The sequence below is a fragment of the Mchenga conophoros genome, linkage group LG17, assembly GCF_057382185.1.
Source record: "Mchenga conophoros isolate Kocher_MC1m ecotype Shallow Benthic linkage group LG17, M_conophoros_male_GT1.1, whole genome shotgun sequence".
Classification (NCBI taxonomy): Eukaryota; Metazoa; Chordata; class Actinopteri; order Cichliformes; family Cichlidae; genus Mchenga; species Mchenga conophoros.
In genome coordinates, this window is record NC_140542.1 from 27,194,531 (window position 1) to 27,213,738 (window position 19,208).

The following is a 19,208-nucleotide window of genomic DNA, read 5'->3' on the forward strand; positions in this document are numbered from 1 at the left end:
GATCTAAAACTACATTGCCAAGAAGCCTTTGCGACAATAACACGACGACGGATCATTTCCAGCCAATCAGCGTCCGCCCATGGTGTTCTCTTACTGACGTGTCGGGTTTAGTTCAGGGGAAAAACACGGGTCTGCTTTTGATGCTGTTCCTTTAACCGCCAGACACCAACAGGTAGAAAAATGGCAGAACCCAGCAAGCAGGACATTTCTGTTATTTTCAAGCGACTTCGTTCCATCCCTACGAATAAGGTGAGAGTTAAATAAATACCAGAAAGACGGGTGTATTCTGGTGCACAAGGAAGTCCGCTGAACTAAATATCTGACACGTCGCACTTTATGGGAAACGCCACAGCTGGCTTCAGTTTGCGACCAATTTAACAGCTGTCTGACGTGTGTCATCTTTAGAATAAGTCGGGTTTAAAAAAAACGTGTTTTTAAAACGTGCAGAAGCAAAATATCACAAAACTTAGAAATTGTAACCTGACGTGACGTGACGTTAGAAAACGGGGTGACAGCTAGCTAGCTACATTTTGACAGTTTACATTAGCCGTGTTTGTTTAAAGCTCCGTTTCTAAGGCCTTTTCTCGACTCGGGTCATGTAAAAGACAGAACAGACATCTTCAGGGACAAAGATGTGTTTGCGACTCGCTGCTGTAACTATTATCTGTTGATCTCATTGCGAAATTAACGCCACTTCACCAACAGCTGTTTGAGTCAGTAGCACAGTCTCCTGTTTATCCTCACAGCTGTTGCTTCGTGTAGTCGGACACTCTTCACGCTCTTGGCCTCCACCCGTGGACCATTCTACAACTGCGTTAATTTGAAAAGAATCCATGCATAAAATACTACAATACCAAATATACTCCTGAGACAAAATGTAAATCCAGTTGTTGAAACAGTGGTTATGAAATATTTTATAAAACACGTCTAAATATAACAAACAAATTTCCAGCTTAGAAATCCACTTCTTCCAGATCCACATGTGTTTTTAAACATTTTGTTAACATCAGCATATTTTAAAGAACATTATGCTCTGTAAATTGTGTCCAACAGCACATGTACGACCTAATTCGCCTTAGAAAGGAAGAGATAAAACAGTAAGATGACATGTCATGTTGTTCATGTGCCAACACCATGGGTAGACCAAAGGTCTGTCCTCTGACATATTTTTTTTTTATTTTTTTTTTCAATTTTTTCTGACTAGTTAAGTGCATTGAGTGCATTAGTCTAACCAATACAACCCTATTACTCATATTACCAAAGGTTCAAAGTATCCTTTATTTATATGACCACATTTATCCCTAGATAGCATATTTTTCTGAGAAAACACTAATAACAGCTATGATTTGCAACCCTGTTGACATACATATAAAATAAACATTTTAAAATCATGAAATATTATTAAACAACACTGCTGTGGTCCTGAGTATTTGTCACATTTATGTCATAACTGCAAATAAAAGTACTATATTTCAGCCACGTTAACTTGTACAATCTTGTTACTCTTATTTTAACCAGGTTACCATATAATTTTTACTAAAATGATCGTAAATGCTTTGTTGTTGCTTTTTCATTCATAAGGGCTTAATCTGTTGCTTTTGTAAAAGTTTGTAGTACAGGGTCAAGTTGTTTAAAGTGATTAAACTAACTCTCATCTGAAACTGAGTATGCAATATGAGTTCATTCACTTAATAGTCAAGAATTTATTAAACACTATTTTAAAAATCTCATTTTTTTTTCTGCCATATTGGTTACCAGGTTGCATCAAGCATAGTATGCAACAAATAAAAAGTGCACCTTTGATGCCTGAACTGGCCATATCAATTTATTATTTGTTTTTATTACTTACATCAAATAAAATATCTTTAAATTATCTATATTTTAAAAAAATAGTCTTCTCCAGTTATAGAATGATCCGTCTCTTTTGTTAATATGATGAATATCTCGTGTGTTTGTATATATTCTTGCTCTCTGTCCCTCAGGTTTGCTTTGACTGCGCAGCTAAGAACCCCAGCTGGGCCAGCATCACCTATGGGGTTTTTGTCTGTATAGATTGTTCTGGGACTCACAGGTCTCTGGGAGTGCACCTTTCATTTATTAGGTAAGTCAGGAATTATATATTTTCCTTGGAGTTGGAGGTAAATGGACTGGTGCTCATGTCAATGTGTGAATGGGGCTTGTTGTAAGAAAGTTCTCAAATACAGTAGAAAATGTATAAGTGCTTTTTATCTAACATCACACACTCCAATAGAAGCATCGGGATCTTTGGGTTCAAGTTTACTTCAACATGCAGACTAGAGGAGCCAGTTTGCAGACAACCTCCTCTTCATCATGAGCCACAAGCACCTCTAACAAAATAATAAATCAAGAGTAAACAACAGTTCAGAAGTGTGTTCAATGGGAAGGTTGTGTTTGAGGATTAAACACTGAGAATTATTATTATTATTATTATTATTTTTTAATTTTCTGAGAAGATTTGCAGTGCGTTACTGACACCTGCTATGATGTATGGTTTGGAGATGTTGGGATTAACAAAAAGACAGGGGACAGAGCTTCCAGATTTTCACTGGGAGTTACCAGGACATGCAAGACTAGAAAAGAGTACATCAGAGGGATGGCTCAGGCTGAGCAGTTTGGAGACAAAGTTAGAGAGGCAAGGCTGAGCTAGTATGAAGATATGCAGCGCTGAACAAAGGATGCTGAAGATGAAGCTGCCCAATGGGAGGAAAAGAGGAAGAAAACGGAGAAGGTGTTGGTGAGCGTTGGTGTGACTTAAGAGGATCCCTGGGATAGGGTGAGATGGAGGCAGATGATTCGCTGTAGCCACCTCTTTGAAGTGAAAGTGGATGTGAATGATTATTTTTCCGTTTTTGCAAACAAAAGTGCCTTGACTCTGCTGTTGCTGTAATATTTTTTTTTAATTAAATTGAGTTTTATAAAAAGTTTTTGTTTTTTTGCAGTATAAGAAATTAGGACGTAAAAATATCAGCTCGTTAGGATAGTATTAAACCCTTTAAAAAATTCAAGACAACAGCAGTCATAGAAATGAAAAGAAGGTAAGATATGCACAGTGTTTTGATCAAATTCCCTCTACCTTTTATAACCCAAACTGCAAAGATGTAGTGCAATATGGACTCAACAGCTCAGAAGTATACTCTCAGCCAAAAACAGGCCTTTGTAGGGTAACTAAGCATGACTGGTGTTCTTATTGTTAAGGCATAGGATTGTGTTACCTGTGTAATAAAAGTAAACTTTTAAAAAGATAAGCAATTTTAAAAAAAAGAAGAAAAAAATAAACTGTCATTTCAAATGACTACATTAAAAGTGTGTAATGTAATAGTAAAGCTATTGTAGGCTGCTTCCTTATTTTGCAATCATTCACCACAACAGGTAGCTTCACATGTTTGACTTGGCAGATTTTATTTTTATGCCGGATGCCCTTCCTGACCCCACCCCAAAGGGATTTATTTCTCCTCCTGGACTTGAACCAGGGATCTTTCACTTTTTGGGCGAATGTGTAAACTACGAGCAGTAATCCTGGATACGGTATATTAATTGGACATAACAATCTCTAGAGATTTATTGTAATTTTGGATAAAAATAAATGACTTAAGCATCCAAAACAAATAAAACAGAATAAAGACGATTCAGATACAGTGAAGGATAAGTGGAACAAAGGCAGCTCAAGCAAGGAGATGGGAGTGGATAGGGTTCTGTAACCTCAGGTGTTTTTCTTTGTTCAAACACACATTCTTCAAACCCTGATCCTGTTGTGCCACACAGGTCCACCGAGCTGGATTTTAATTGGTCGTGGTTCCAGCTAAGATGTATGCAAGTTGGAGGCAACACCAGCGCAGTGAGTAAAATATCAGCACACTATCATCAGGTTAAAACTCCAGCAGTGTGTGACACAAGCGTGATTCTACCTGTTTGCTTTCCTGTTTCTTATTTGACCTCTCGGTGTCAGATTGCATTTTTCAGTCAACATGGCTGCAGAGCCAATGCCGCCAATGCCAAGTACAACAGCCGGGCTGCACAGCTGTACAGAGAGAAGATAAAGACTTTAGCCACACAAGCAACCAGACGCCATGGCACTGAGGTAACACTGACAGGCTGGGTTACAGTCTGAAAACACCTCCACGTTTCTCCTCAAGGGGGGCGGGGAGAAACCAACCTGGGGCTGAGAGATTAAATTTATTAAACACTGGCTTCCTGGGTATTACCCATATGCTTATCACACTTATAATAAACGCTCATATAATTGAATCATTTTACGGCTCTTGTTCTCCACAGCTGTGGCTGGACAGTCAGGCTCCTCTGTCTCCAACATCCCCAGGCGACAAGCAGGTGGATTTCTTCAGTCTGCATACACAGGTATAAGTGTGTGGTTTCTTCAATTGGGATTTAGTCCAGAACTTTCCACAGATATGCTGCACAGCCTGACACAGCGATTATTAATTTCACTACGTGTGTCTGTTTCCTGGCCAGGCTGTTCCTGAAAATCTGAACATGGCCAAAATGAGTCTGAGCCCCTCCGCATCAGAGAAGCTTTCAGAGCCAGAAAAAGATGAAGACCGTAATGGTATCTTTGTGTCATTGCTTAATAATCTGATTTATACTGACTCACTGCAGTTTTATATTAAAATAGTTTTGTGGCTCATCACATGTTTATCTTCAGGTAACTCAGAGGAGGGTCCCAATGTGGAAATGCTCAGTGTTTCACCAAAAGCAAACCCAGGTTTGAGTCAATACTGTGCATGTTTAGTTAACTCTACCTAAATGCCTGTAAAAGTCTGTCTAAATATTGACTTCACTCTGTCTGTTGTTTTCTCAGAGCCCTCTTCTCTTCTTAAGAAGAAGCCAGCAGGTGCCAAGAAAACAGTATGTATAAAGTTTTATATTGGTGTCATAATAAGTACAATAAAACTATTACTTAAGGGAGGAGGGTAATATTCAGACAAAAAATTCAAGTAGTGTCTGAGATAAATTTTAAGACAAATAGAAAGCCAGTCACGTTGTCTTACTTTACAAGCTCGGGTCAACCTGATCGTACTACACACCACAGCCACATAGGGAGGGCCACATTTACACCCAAGTTAGGCAGTGCAGCAGTAGTCACTGCATACACACACATCACATGATTGACCTGAGGGGACACAAGAACAGGTAAATAAGGTGAATCACAACAACAGTAGGCACCATTTACTGCCAATAAAATAAATTATCTTTACACGTTTGTTTTAAATAATGAATTGGGGTCCCATTCCACATGTCCCTGCAGTTTGCACTGCCCTGCTGCCTCATGGACCCATTTATAAGAGGTTATAGTATAGTATTATGAGAGGTTGTTTTTTGTTTTCTGAATTTTCCTCTTTTAAAATATGTTTTTAATCTTGGAGATTCTGAATGTTATCTCAGAATACAAGCTTCTATCCCAGCTCCGTTATCTGTTTTATTTGGTACATCATTGTAATGTGTATGTTTGTGTGCAGCTGGCCTCAAAGAAGGGCGGTCTGGGCGCTCAGAAGGTTAGCAGCCAGAGCTTCTCGGAGCTCGAGAAGAAGGCGCAGGCTGCTGACAAAATCAGAGAGAAAGAGAGCTTTGCTGGTGCCAAGAAGAACGTTACAACTGAGGAGTCCATGTAAGAATACCCATAGCTTTTTATTTCTTTTTCATTCCATCTTTCTTGTTGTAATCACTTAATCGGAAAGCGAATGTAACTTTGTGTCCTCTATGGCAAGATGAAATCCATGGCTCTTTCTTCTCTTTACCTCAGGAGAAAGGGGCTAAATCATGTATATTACTTAAGCTATGCACCACATTTGGCTCGTCTGTTTCCATCTCTGAGCTTACCTACTTTTTTTCTTCTCAGTGCTCCATCCATGCGGCTGGCCTACAAAGATTTTGAGCAGCAGAGGAAAATCGAAGAGCAGAAGCTGAAAGGACTAGAGGGGAAAAAGAAGGAACAGGCTGAGAGACTGGGCATGGGTCTGGGCATGAGGAGGTAAGACAAATTGGGAGTGAGGGGGGACAAACCTCTAGTAGATTTAAGATTTATTTTTTTTTAATTTTTTCTCCATTTTAATGTGTCTCACTGTCATTTTTACTCTTTCTTGGCTCTTCTCTGTAGTGGAGTTTCTCACTCTGTGATGTCAGACATGCACACCATCCAGCAGGACAATCCAATTGGAGCAAAGACCACCAAAGGACGGCGATTTATTGATGAAGATGACGATGAAGGGTCCTTCAGCTCTAGGTCAGATAAAGTTGATGTTGATAATATATAAACAAAATGAAATCTTGATACTGTGTTAATAATATTACAGGGTTTTTTTCCTTTTGAGTGAGACAGTAAAGCTGTAAAAAATATCAGTAGTGAAGGTAGATGAGTTTAATAGTTGGAGTTGACTATCCAAAGTAGCGGACAGTGGCTAAGAGAGGTGAAGAAGAGAGTGCAGGCAGGGTGGAGTGGATGGAGATATGATTTGTGACACCAAGTGTGAAAGGGAATGTTTACCAAATGATAGTGAGACCTACTTTGATGTGTGGTTTGGAGATGTTGGCACTGACAAAAAGCCAAGCTGAAGATGTCAAGGTCTTCATTGGGAGTGAGCAGGGTGGACACGATTAGAAATGAGTACATCACAGGGACAGTTCAGTTTGAAAAGTTTGGAGATAAAGTCAGAGAGGCAATGCTCAGATGATTTGGACATGTGGGTATATTGGACAAAGGGTGCTGACTATGGAGTTGCCAGGCAGGAAGAAAAAGAGGAAGATCAAAAAAGAGGTTTACAGATGTAGTGAAGGAGGACATGCAGAGGGTCGATGTGATAGGTCAGATAGATGTTTGTTTTTTCTTAAAAAAATTACTGATGCAGTTTGATTAAAACATATAATATTCTAAATGATCATAAATAAAACTGAGTATGGTACAAAAATATATATGGTGTGTGAAAAATGTAGTAGCTCTTAATGATTAACAGTTGGGGAAACCTGAAGTAGCATTTGTTGTGAACATCCATAGCCTTTTTAAATAGGAGTAATTCTTCTTGGTGCTCTTGCACTCAAATATATCAGTTTTAGACGAATGAACAACTTGGCAAAGTTCATTCTTTCAATTCAGACTGTGTTGATATTGAACTATGTGTTGCAGAGCTCTTTGTTCTTTCTGTTTCTAATATTTCTTTATGTTCAGAGTCATTTTCAAGTTACAGGATTAATGTGGGATCTGTGAGCACTTCCCTGACACTGTAGCATGATGAATGGGAGTCTATAAATCTAACATTTGCATGCTAAACAATGTGCTGACTGTGTAAATTTGGGTATCTTAGTGTCAGCGTACTAGTAAAGTCCATTATCTCTCTTTTTGTTCCACCTTATATTGTTCTTGTTGGCTTCTTTCTTCAGGGTTCTAACTCGCTTTGAGGACCAAAGTGAAACCTCAGACAGTTTCTCTTCACGGTGGGGCGATGGAGATGATGGAAGAGGCTGGATGAAAGAGAGCAAGAAACCAGAGCCAGACTTTTTCTTGTCCTCCACTATAACTTCATTTGATGACAGGTTAGTTGTTTAAACACAAAACTGAAGCTTTCTACATGTTTTTATGGTTAGGTTTAATGATTCAAAGCAAATTTTAGTTAAATACAACAATCAAAATTAACAGCAAATTAAGATAAGGGCTTTCTAGAATAAATCTGATTATGTTATCAAATAAAATAATCAGATTTATTCTATTTTATCAAATAAAATTACTAATTTACAGAAAGAAATTTTTTACACCTCAGCCGCAAAAGGCTGATGGGTGACATGCAATAACTCGAGAAGAAGGCAAAGTAGAACTTTCAACACATGATAGCATAAGTGCGTCTGCTAGCTGGCTGAGGTGTAGTGTTGGTGGTCATCAGTGTTTTTTAATTGTAGCTTAAGATACTTTTTACACAAAGGTAAGACTCTTCAGTCTTAAATATGTTTGGTGTAATTTAATTCAGCGTGTTCTTTTAAAATACACGATTTGTGCTTAAAGTACTTCTTCCTGTTGTCATATTATTATTTTTTTCTGTTGGTAACTGTTATCAGGCCCACAACCAGAAGGAAACCAGAAACAGCAGCGCTCTCAGACACGGGAGAAGCTCGGAAAAAGTTTGGAGATGATGTAAAAGCCATCTCGTCTGATATGTACTTTGGAAAACAAGACAACTCTGAGGTATACAAGCACAACGTGGACACACATTCTAAACTGTGCTTTTCCTTTGATTTCATTTGGTGAATACTAGACTGGGAAATCACATTAAAAACTGTCTGTATTTGTTCCTTGGAACTTGAGATAAGCCTGAACATTAGTTCCTGAAGGTCTTTAAAATTTTCAAAATTTTCTGTTGTTCAGTATGAAGCCAAAACCCGACTGGAGAGATTTTCTGCGAGTGCATCCATAAGTTCAGCCGATCTATTTGATGATCCAAAGAAGCAGACTGGTAAGACGTGACTGTCTCTTCTTTTCTTAGCGCTTGTATGTTGAGCCGCTCGGAGGAACATCTTAGTATGATTGTTTGTTTGTTTTTAATAAGATGCCGACTTGTGTGATTCTTTAAAGTTGGATTTAACAACCTGTTAACTGTGTGCTTTTCTGATACATCTTCCAAACTCCAGGTCATTTTGTCAGTAATAAGTAGACAAACGCGCCACAAATTCAGCTGTGTTCTTAATTTTATTGGGGACTTTGGGTCACTGATTAATGCCGGTTGCTAAAACTGTATCATAAGAGAGAAACTGCACATGTTGGATGCTTGTTCCAGGCTTAGTTAGGTGGTGGTCACATTGAGAAGACAATCTTGGCCTATCCTACTTGGTGTTACACTGTTGGGTGGAATTTTAGGTGGAATGGAGGTTTTCCACCTGTCTGATGACCCTTGAATCTCTGCTAGAATAATTACATAATAAGTATTGAACTGTGATACAGGTTGTAATATAAAATATTATGCCCCTGAAATTATGAAAAGAAGTCTGACTTTTGAGTTTATTGTGAAGCTGTGCTGAAATTGTGAGTAATTTATCTCACATACACTGAAGTTTTGCACTAGCTCCAGAGTGATTAACCATACCAACTGTGCATACTGGTCGAACTGGTCTCAACCCTTGTACCTCAGAGGAAATCTAAATACCGTAAATTCTTTCATATGATCATGTGAAAAAGCAGGTTTCACAAGACTGAAAACATTAAATACACACTTACTGCTTCCACAGGCATTAAGAAGGTAAGTAGCCTCCAGGTGCTGCTAATCAAAGGCATTTGAGTAATTGATTTTGAGCAAGTGTGAACACCTCTGTGACAGCAGACGTTTTGTTTTCCTGTTCTGGAGCATTCGGGGTGAAAGATATCAGCAATGATCTTAAAGAAGCAATTGTTGCTGCCAATCAATCTACGAAGGGTTATAAGGCCATTTTCAAACAATCTGAAGTCGCTCATTCTACAGTGAGGACAATTATTCACAAGTGGAAAACATTCAATATAATTGCTGATCTTATCAGGAGTGGAAGTCACTAGAAGGTCAGACCATTTGTAGCATTTTATTTTATTTTTTTAGTTTCTCTGTTTCTGACTCTACAGGCCTCAGCATGTTGGCATGTTAAATGTTAATGGTCATGACTGAACAAGTATAGTTTGTTTGGAAGGATTGCCAGTTTAGGATTGCAAAGTTGCATCTGAACAAACCACGAGACTTCTGGAACAATGTCCTTCATACAGATAAAACCCAAAGTAGGGATGTTTGTTTGGGGGGGCTTGCAGTCACAGACCCCCATGAATTCCTCTGTATACCAAAGTATTGTAGAGTCGAATGAGAGGCCATCTGTCCAAGAGATGAATCTTAAACAAAACTGGGTCATGCAGCAGGACAATGATCATATCACAGCATTGCTTTAACGAGCAGGCCAAAATTTCTCCACAACAATGTGAGAGACTTGTAAGATCATACAGGAAATGATTGCTTCAAGTTATTGCTGCTAAATGTGCTCAGCAGGCTACTGTACTTTGTTTTACACAGGACTGCAGAGAGTCTCCTGAAAACTGTCTTTTTCACATGACTGTACATGCGAGTGGCTTCTCCACGAGTCCTCGAGCTTTTTGTCTCTCTGTCTGCTTGACTTTTTGCCTCGTGTCCACAGCGAGTTCGTACCGTCTGAGCAACGTACTCCCCAGTGCTCCCGACATGTCGCAGCTCAAACATGGAGTGCGCTCAGTTGCAGGAAAACTTTCAGTCATGGCCAGCGGCGTAGTTAGCTCAATTCAGGTCAGTCAGATATATTCCAGCGTATGATAGAAGTTCATCAATAATGACGACTTCTCATGGTGCTTTTTTAATTTCCATTTTTCAGGATCACTACAGTTCCTAAGTGAACATGTCGGATTCACCGTCCATAGGTATCTTCTGTTTGCCAGTTAGATGACATTTCTAGTGGGTGCTCATCGTGGGAGAGTTGGGAGGAAAATATAAATCAATGCTATGAGCAAGTCTGCAGAATGTACTTGTATATTGTATATCTATATCTAGTTTTTTATTAGATGATGTATATACATAGTCGTAGTCTTTGGGATCAAATAAAGATGAGCAGAGCACAATATTTTTCGGTGGAATTATTTTCCCCCTGCAAACACCTTGAAGGAAGATATTTGTGTATATACAGCTATGAAGAATATTCAGCCTGCATTATGTTAAGTTTGCTTTGAGCTTCGGGGTTTTACATATATAGAAATGCTGTATGTAGCAGTCTGAGGAGCTAGGAGGGCTATCCGTTTGATTCCTTTACCTCCGTAAGTACTTAATTCAGTAACTGACTCATCACGTGCACTTTGTAGTGTTGTTTTTGTGCTTTTTGTTTTTTTGTGCCCCTTCATGCAGGGTTGAAAGTGTCCTTTCTGTCCCCAAAGTGCACTTACATTTGCTCTTCCAAAGGCAGGACCAAAAGCTGATTTAAAACAGAGGCCTTGGGGCAACAGATATACTTTTAGTAAGAGTACTGTAAGTTATGTAAACTGATGCGTCACTAGCACATAAGTGTCATTATCCTGTGAGTCGCAATTTGTTGTTGTTGTTGTTGTTGTTTTTTGGAAGTCATGCAGAAATGCTTATAAAAAAGGAATGTGATATGTCAAAGTTTTAAGGAGTAAAAAAAAACAATTATTATAAGATATAAATATTTCTTTAAAACAACAAATGAGCTTCGTAAAAGCTCCAGTTGCATAGAATTAGATGCTATGAAGAATTCAGTCATCATTTTAAGAAGTAATTTTTGTTAGATTATTGTTTTTTTTTTAATGTTCTTGAAATAAATGCCTAATCATCTTGGTAAATCTCTAAATTGTACACTTAGTATGGCCCTTGGATCGCCTCTATAAAACTTGAAGGATTTCTTGATGTGCTGAGACCTTTTATGTAGCTTTCAGGCCTCGTTTCCACTTTAAAAGAACAATGTGAATGATCCCTTTAAAACCATCAGTTATTTTTTTCTGTTACTTTAACTGCCATCATAAAAGGTTTTAACTTTATATATGCTATTGTTTCTAAACACAGTAGAACTACAGGCAGTGCTTGAGTTAGATTTGATATCTGTTCAGAGTAAAGCTTGCGCTTTTGCCTTTTTTCTGTCCTTTATCATTGTGCAAAGTTAAAGGGACTAATTAAAGCCCGGACTCCGTCATAATAGTACAGACTAATTTCTGAGAAGCTGGAACATCCCAGGAGTTTGATTTGACATGTTCAAATATGAAACACTAAAGAGGTTCTTAAATGGTCAAATATATTTTTGTTTTTTGGGTTTTGTTTTTTAATTCCCATCAGTAAATGCCTTAGTCCGGAGATCTTTGATTTACACACCTTCTTGTTGTCTCAATCTAGGTATCTTTTGCACATGTGTTGGAAATTGTGTGTAACAGCTTTTGCTTGGTTGCACTCTAGTTTTTGCCCCTAAGTCGGCATATATGTTTTGTAAGATTGTGTCTCTGCCGTTCTATATTGTTACATGTAGGAGCTTGTATAAGCTGCATGGCCCTTGTAGCCCTCAAAATAAATATGTCAACACATCCTGAATATGAGATGGATTAAGAAACTTGTTTATTAAAACTCTAGTCCGCTGTGAACTGCTACATACAATCTTGTATAGGGGTTTTTCATTAATGAAAAAACTTACAGATAGATTTTGACCATTTTTGACACTCAAAATGTAAGTACGACTTTTGGGAATATGCCAAATAAATGGTTTGTGCTTAAACTTTTACTGTCTTCATTATTTGTGTAAATGTGTCTGTGGTCCGTGTGCCTGCAAACTTTTTTTTTTTTTTTTTTTAGATTTAAGTGGGATTTGTTTTTTCTTTTTAAGACATCTTATTCACAGTACTGTGCAAAACTCTTAAACATCCAAGAACCCAGCCTGAATCTTTGAAAATGCCAATGACAGCACAGTTTGACAGGCATAAAATATTTTTGCATTAACAAGATGATTCTCAAAGAGCTATTGGCAGAAAACCTTTATCATCAGGGTGAGTAGTGTGCCCTAAAAAAACTGGAGGACCTGAGAGATGCATCTGGCCCTTCTGTTGTCCCACCCACTCAATTTTCCCTTACCTACTGTACTTCCGTATCTTTTGTAAATTTCAGTGTTTCATGCAATTGATCCATTCATTTCCAATTTTTCTCTATAAAAATATAAGACTAAAGGGTGGCTCAAGACCTTTGCTTGTTTTTATTGGGCAAATATCACTTCGTTAAAAGTCAATAGTATAAACCAGATAAAAGCAGCAGTTCTCGCTTTAAAAAGCTGAAACGTGATCTCGTGTTTTTGATAAATATCTTAAATAATCAGTGAAAATTTAAAATTATATCAGTAAAGTTCTCTTCCACATCGGACAGTCTATCAAATGTTGATCTACTTCTGCAGACATTAATCCACTTTGGCCAATTTCAGAGCAAATTCTGGCAACCGCTTACGTGGCCGGTTGTTGCGTTGATAGTCGTGCGGTCATTGTCGGAAATTTGATGCAAAATCAAACAACACTGCTAAACCTGGCGAAAAGTTGCTTAATTTAAAGGTTTCATCACGAACAAATAATCAGTTACTGGAGTAAAATGTTTCTCTTTAATTGTGTTTATAGCATTTAAACAACTAAAAGCGTTGGTGCTTTTAACTAGTTAAACATTACAGTATTAATATTTACGAGCTTACGAAGCACCCCTTGAAGGTCGCATTTTTCCAAGGAACAGGGGTAAAGAAAAAGTCCTTTTAAAGCGCCAACACACGCACACTCAGTCCGTTATTTTTTGCGTTTTTGAAGTTGATTTCTACATTATGAACTTCTCTCTAAAACAGGAGTCTTGTTTTTCTGTGCAAGGTAACAAACTCTGGTAAGCCCGTTTAACTCTCTAAATAGGCTATAAAAAGATAACCAGCGGTTTATTACTGCGCTAAAATGCCCACTGAACTAAAGCAGAGGAGGAAGACGCAGGCACAGAAGCAAAGCGATGAACCATCAGAAGGCTCAAACGGGAAAGAAGAAACGCAGAAAGTGAAGACTGAAGCAGGAGACGAGACAGGAGCGAACAAAACGTCCTCGGGCCTGGACATTAGAAGTGTAATGTGCTTGTTGTCGCTCGCAGCTTGCGGGGCTCTGAGCTGGTAAGTCCACATATTAGTATTAACGCTTTCTTCAGAACTACAGAGGACTTCTCTCTGAAGGTTTTCTGACTTTCAGGTTGGTGCTGCAGCAGAATGAGAAGTTTTCCCAGATTGAGGAAAAATACAGATCTCTACACGGAAAAACTTCCAGTCTGTTCGACATGGAGGAGGAGATTGTCAGAGTTTCCAAAAAGGTACGTTTGATTGACTGTGGAGCAGATCCTCAACGTGTTTGGACCATGAATCTGCAAATTTTGATGGGTGTGAATGTCAAATACTTAGCGATCTTTAAATATTTAGCCCGACGATAAAGAGTGTAATTCCCCTAGAATTAAATCGATTTTAAGTGTATTTTACATGAAATTACGATGTAATTATGTATCTATAAATATTTACTGCTAGATACAGTAGGATAAGGGTGTAATAATAATATGTTTTTAGGCAAGAAGAAATAATTATACTCTAAGTATCAGCGTAACTACTTTTAAGTAGTGCTAACTCCAGGTATTTCACAGGAAAGAAGAAATCATTCCGTTTTATGTCATTTTAAGTTGCGCCCAAGTAATTTTAAATAGCCCATAAGTAATTTTAAGTAGTTTATAGCTTGTATGTTAACATGTATTTTAGAGAAGATGTAATTAGAAGAAGTTATTATACTGTAAGTACTATGTGTAGGTACGTTTAAGTAGGACATCACTTCAGATATTTTACAGGAAATAATAACTTAGTTTTAAGTAATTTTAAGGTTTAAGGAAGTTATGCATTACTGAAAATTAGTTACAGTGTAATTATTTATTGGCTCCTGTAAAAACGTGAAATGTTGCCCCTTATTCTACTGTATCTAGTAGGTATTTGTAGGCAATTATTAATACTTTGGATAAAATAGATTTTATTTGAGCGGAACTGCTTTTTAACCACACACTGTATTATAAAACGCTACCTTGTTTTTAACTGGACTCTATGGCTACCAGATGTTCTTTATTTCAACATAGAATTTAGTTCTTTGGGCAAAACAAATAAACTTAACAATGATTGTGTTGTATTGGGTTGCTTAAGGAAAGCTGTGAGACAAATATTCCAAAATCTGGACACATAAAATCCAATGTGTCTGTTCACCTAAATTCCATTTGAGATTATTGCATTTCAGCCCATTTGAATTTAAGTTTAGCAAAGAAAAAGTGTCTTCTTATTATATTTTATTTATTTTATATATATTTTGTTTAACCTCAAGGGAGGGGAAAACTATGGTTACATTTTTTGCAGAATTAAACTTGCTTAGTCTTTGCATTTCTTGGGACATTCTGGGGTTTTTTACTCACCTCAAACATATGCAACTAACTTTAAGCATCAAGTCAGAAGGGATGCTTCTATACCTTTTGTAAATTCCTATGTTTTAAAAACACCTTAAAACCTTCCAATATTACCCAAAGTCAATGACAGGTAGAGCAGAAACAACTGCTTTGATTTTTCTTTGTTTAAAAGATGTCACCTGAATTTGAACCAGGACCTGTATTCTCATGTGATACTGATTTGAACCACAAGATGGTGCAGCAAGCCTTTATTTACCAAAGCAAGTCATTAGGGGTGCATTGTTATTTACAATTATGGGCACTTCTGAAAACATGGAAGTACACCCAATGTCAAATACTGCCCCCTGGTGTTGAAAGATTTAGATAACTGCAGGGATAATTACAAAAAGTACCTTTAAGTTAAAGAAAGGGAGAAAAAAAACTATCTTCATGAATTTCATTCTTTTAAAGTTGAGTGCACCACTTTGTGTATTATATGAATACTGCAGATAGAGCTCCCACAGAAACAGCACTCCTGTTTTGTGTTGCGGCTGCAGCTTGCCGCCTCTGAGGATGACCTACAGGATGCGCTCTCCACCATCTCCCTGGTGACAAAACTCCAGCAGGACATCTCCACCCTCCATGCTGCTGTCACGACAATACAGGCTGATGAAAGCTCTGCCTCCCGTGATCTGGAGAAGGTCAACGCCCACTTCCTCAACGTGACCGAGACGTGGCAAGAGAGTCTGGCAGCCGTCACCACCGATCTCACCTCACTCAAGGCCGAGTCCAGGGACACTCATGCAGGAGCCACAGAGCGGGTGAATGAAGCCGAGCGGAGAATCCGTTCACTGGCGGAGAGGCTGGAGGAGCTCAAGGACAGCACAAAGAGGAACGCCCGAGCTCTGGAGCGCACAGAGGAGGACGACGTCAAGCGAGCGCAGGATCAGCTGGATTGGAACACCAAGCAGATCCACAAGCTGGAGGAGCAGATCGGCATCCTGAACAAGAGGGAGGCCGAGCTAAGCTCTCAGCTCCAGGAGCACATTCCCCGTGCGAGGGCCTGCGAAGAGCATCTGCCGGCGGTAGAAGAGGCAGTGCGCTCCATCCTCAAACTGGGTGGAGATCTGAGCGGGATGGAGAAGAGGCTGGAGGAGGTGACCTTGCAGGTGTTCGGCACCGAGGACAGCATGCTGAAAGCAACAAATGAAATCCTCGAGATCAGACAGGAGCTGGACACCCTGCAGGCTCAAAACAGCATCATGAAGATGAAAAATGAGTTGTCCGTGGTTAAAGAGGCGGTCCGTGAACTCACCATGGTGTTGAGGGAAAGTGGGGTTGACAGCCAAATGAACTCTGACGCTCTGGAGGAAGTGGAATGGAATGAGGAGGAGGAAGAGTGGGAGAAAGATGAAGAGGATAAATTGACCGAGCCTTTTCTTGATGACCTCACAGAATGATGTCATTGTTGTTGTTTTTTTGTCCACTAGGAAAAATGAGTAGGAATGTCCTGTTTAACTGTAGGCTGTAAACCCCTTAAGTTGAGTTTAGTAGTATCTCTGTAAACTTTGTACCTCACTTTAATGTCAGAAAACTAGCCTGATGTCAACACGAGCTCATTAAAACACTGCACTGTATTACAGAAGTCGGATACATTTACCTTTGTGCACCATTTTATTAAATATGCCCGACTACTCTCAAGGTATCCATATGCACTGATACAGTTTTAAAGCATTAAATGTGCCAGTCTTTGTTCAGTCTTCTCTGTTTTTCTCTATTTTATTCAAATGTAAACTGGATATGTTTTAGGTTTTAAAGTTTTGATTGAGAACAAAGCAGTTTCATATCACCACCTTTGATGCAAGGTCGTCATTGTTGACCATTTTCTTTGCACGTTTTTGTTGTTTAAACAGCAAAAGATCCCCTGATCAGTTGGAAACAAGCAATAATGAACAGGGTCAATAAAATTTCTAAGTGTTAGATTAGATTTTAAACAGAAGAAGCTTTGCAAATATCAAGACAATCCACATATTTGAATGTCACGTTTCCATCTTGTTCTTGTGTCACCTGTTGTGTCACTAAGCTTATTTAATAAAACAATCTTTTTTTGTTTTTACAGAACAATGTCTGATTTGTTTTTTCCTCTCAGTGAATCGTCTTCTGTCCTGAGGTGTTTGTTTGTTTGTTTTTTTCCATTGGGGAAAAAACATGTCCTGTACCACCTTTTTCAGTGTGAGAGCGTCCAGCTGATGCTAGAGAGTCTCGGGGGTCAGCGTGGGGCTCTGAAGTCTCAGCTGGAGGGTTTGGAGCAGGATGTAGCTCGGCTGAAGGAGTGGGCTACTGGCTTGACTGAGAAGAGGACTCAGCTTCAGAGCAGCTTGACTTCACTGAGAGAAGCTGTGGGTCAGATCGAAGCACGGACATCGACCATCACAAAGGACTTTACCAGCAAGGTTATTGATGATGTTATTGATGTCGCGCCTTTTCTTTTTCTAGAGTGCAAGTGTATGTGGGTAGAGACTAATCATATTGATAGCAACTCTGGTATCGGTATCTGATTAATACTAGAGCAATCGATATTGCCGTTCAGTATGTAGCCCACTGAATTCAGTTAAATACTTTTTTGGGGGTGGAGGGGTGAAAAACTATACCTCAGCTACACCACATTTACATTCAAGGTCTAAAAGTTTAAAAATAGATGAAAAGCTGATAGGGGTGCTTTATTGTACTATTTATTGTGGAAAGTAAAAATGTGATTTAGTGATCATTAAAATCTCTTCGGAAATTGCAGGTTGATGATAATTTCTCTCATAAACAATAACACACTCTGCTATATATTTCGCGTCCCTTTATAGGTTAAAAGTAGCAGTATTGGTATCAGCAGTACGGCCGCGTATTTATTTGGTTCAGTTGATACCCAAATTTGCAACAAAAAAGCATGTTCACCTCTGCAAAAGATTCTTTTTGCTTTTTTACAGATAACATAAAAACGAAAGACTAAATACTTACACAGTGCTGTGCAATAATGCAAAGCCCTTACAAAAAAAGCTTTCTTAGTGCTGTTTCAAACATTTCTTTTTTCCCTATGGCCGTCTAGGTGTCGTCAGTGAGGACTGATGTGCGCAGGATGGATGGCCTGCACTCTGAGGTGGAGTCTCTGCTGACTCAGGTGGGCGAGCTTGAAGACGAGGCTGCTCGGGTGGAGCACAGCATGGTGAAACGCATCGGGGATGTGCTGGCCAGCAGCATCGATCGAGTTTCCAACCTCCGATCCGCATCTGAACGCAATTCTCAGGCCACAGAGCAGCTCCGCAGACGCATCCCTGAACTCGCCAGCGCCGACGAGCAGATCTCGGAGCGCTTGGTGGAGCTAGAGAGCGGCCGGGCCCGCGTGATAAGAACGGTGACCTTTGCCAGCGACCTTAAACCAAAGGTGGCTAATATTAGGAGAGACTTTGGCGCGTTTGAGCCCCAGTTGTCAGACCTGACTCTTCGGATAGGACGATTAGCAAAAGATCTCATGGAAAGAGAGAGAGAGATCGCTGAGCTTCGACAGACATTAAGCAACCTCACTGCAGTCGAGGGAGATTTGAGCGTCACAAGTAAACAGGTCAACGAGATAGCTGATATAACAGACATTGGAGAGATACACAAGCCAACATGAAAAACAAACCGACATTGGCTTCAATTCATCGATTTAACCCGATTACCTGTCATACTGCTGTTTTAGAACAAGAACAAATACTGAAATAAATCTGTTTTTTATTACGAATAAAACAAATGTGAGCATCTGAACACCCTTGAAGCAATCACTATGATCTGAGGCTGTCAGCTTTTCTAAATGGCGTAATATGATCTGGACCTCGAGGATGAAGATTTGATCGCTTTATTGTTTTTCTTTGCCTGGCTCCATCTAAGTGTCAGTTTCATTACTTACCAAGTCAAGAATCCCCAGTAAAACAAATACAACTGCATGAAAAGTTTGCTGGTTTTGCCCCCCAGAAGAAGTTTCACTTACACAACTCTCTTTTTTACCTGCACAATTCTCTCATACATTTCCATCGGGTTTCATGCCATGTGCGATGGCTTCTCCTCCTCCTTCTATAATCTCCCTGATATTCAGTATGGGCCACATAATACTAGCTTTAGGGGATACAGCAATACAGTAGCTTGACATTTTGAGGAATGTGCCTATTCGCGTTCCAGCAGAGCTCTGCAGAATCTCTCTCGTGTCTCCAGGGTAAATGTGAATTA

At 39.1% G+C, this 19,208-nt stretch overlaps 2 protein-coding genes across 4 annotated transcripts; both read left to right on the forward strand.

Moving 5' to 3' along the window:
• Positions 1-76: 76 nt before the first annotated feature.
• Positions 77-10,617, forward strand: arfgap3 (ADP-ribosylation factor GTPase activating protein 3). The gene is made up of 16 exons (XM_085253055.1): positions 77-249; positions 1,983-2,101; positions 3,784-3,856; positions 3,968-4,099; positions 4,294-4,374; positions 4,489-4,582; positions 4,679-4,738; positions 4,835-4,881; positions 5,493-5,641; positions 5,873-6,004; positions 6,131-6,256; positions 7,408-7,560; positions 8,077-8,203; positions 8,384-8,471; positions 10,162-10,286; positions 10,372-10,617. Exons 1-16 carry the CDS (start codon positions 181-183, stop codon positions 10,387-10,389), a joined length of 1,593 nt encoding a protein of 530 aa, XP_085109181.1. The 5' UTR covers positions 77-180; the 3' UTR covers positions 10,390-10,617.
• Positions 10,618-13,241: 2,624 nt separating this feature from the next.
• Positions 13,242-18,749, forward strand: ikbip (IKBKB interacting protein). Of its 3 annotated transcripts, XM_085252561.1 has the most exons (4): positions 13,242-13,665; positions 13,742-13,859; positions 17,186-17,407; positions 18,052-18,749. In XM_085252561.1, the coding sequence occupies exons 1-4, from the start codon at positions 13,460-13,462 to the stop codon at positions 18,616-18,618; spliced, it is 1,113 nt and encodes a 370-aa protein (XP_085108687.1). In that variant the 5' UTR covers positions 13,242-13,459; the 3' UTR covers positions 18,619-18,749. The 3 variants fall into 3 exon arrangements, with proteins under 3 accessions (XP_085108687.1, XP_085108685.1, XP_085108686.1); XM_085252559.1 differs by lacking the exons at positions 17,186-17,407; positions 18,052-18,749 and adding an exon at positions 15,464-17,078; XM_085252560.1 differs by lacking the exons at positions 17,186-17,407; positions 18,052-18,749 and adding an exon at positions 15,512-17,078.
• The last annotated feature ends 459 nt before the right edge of the window (positions 18,750-19,208 follow it).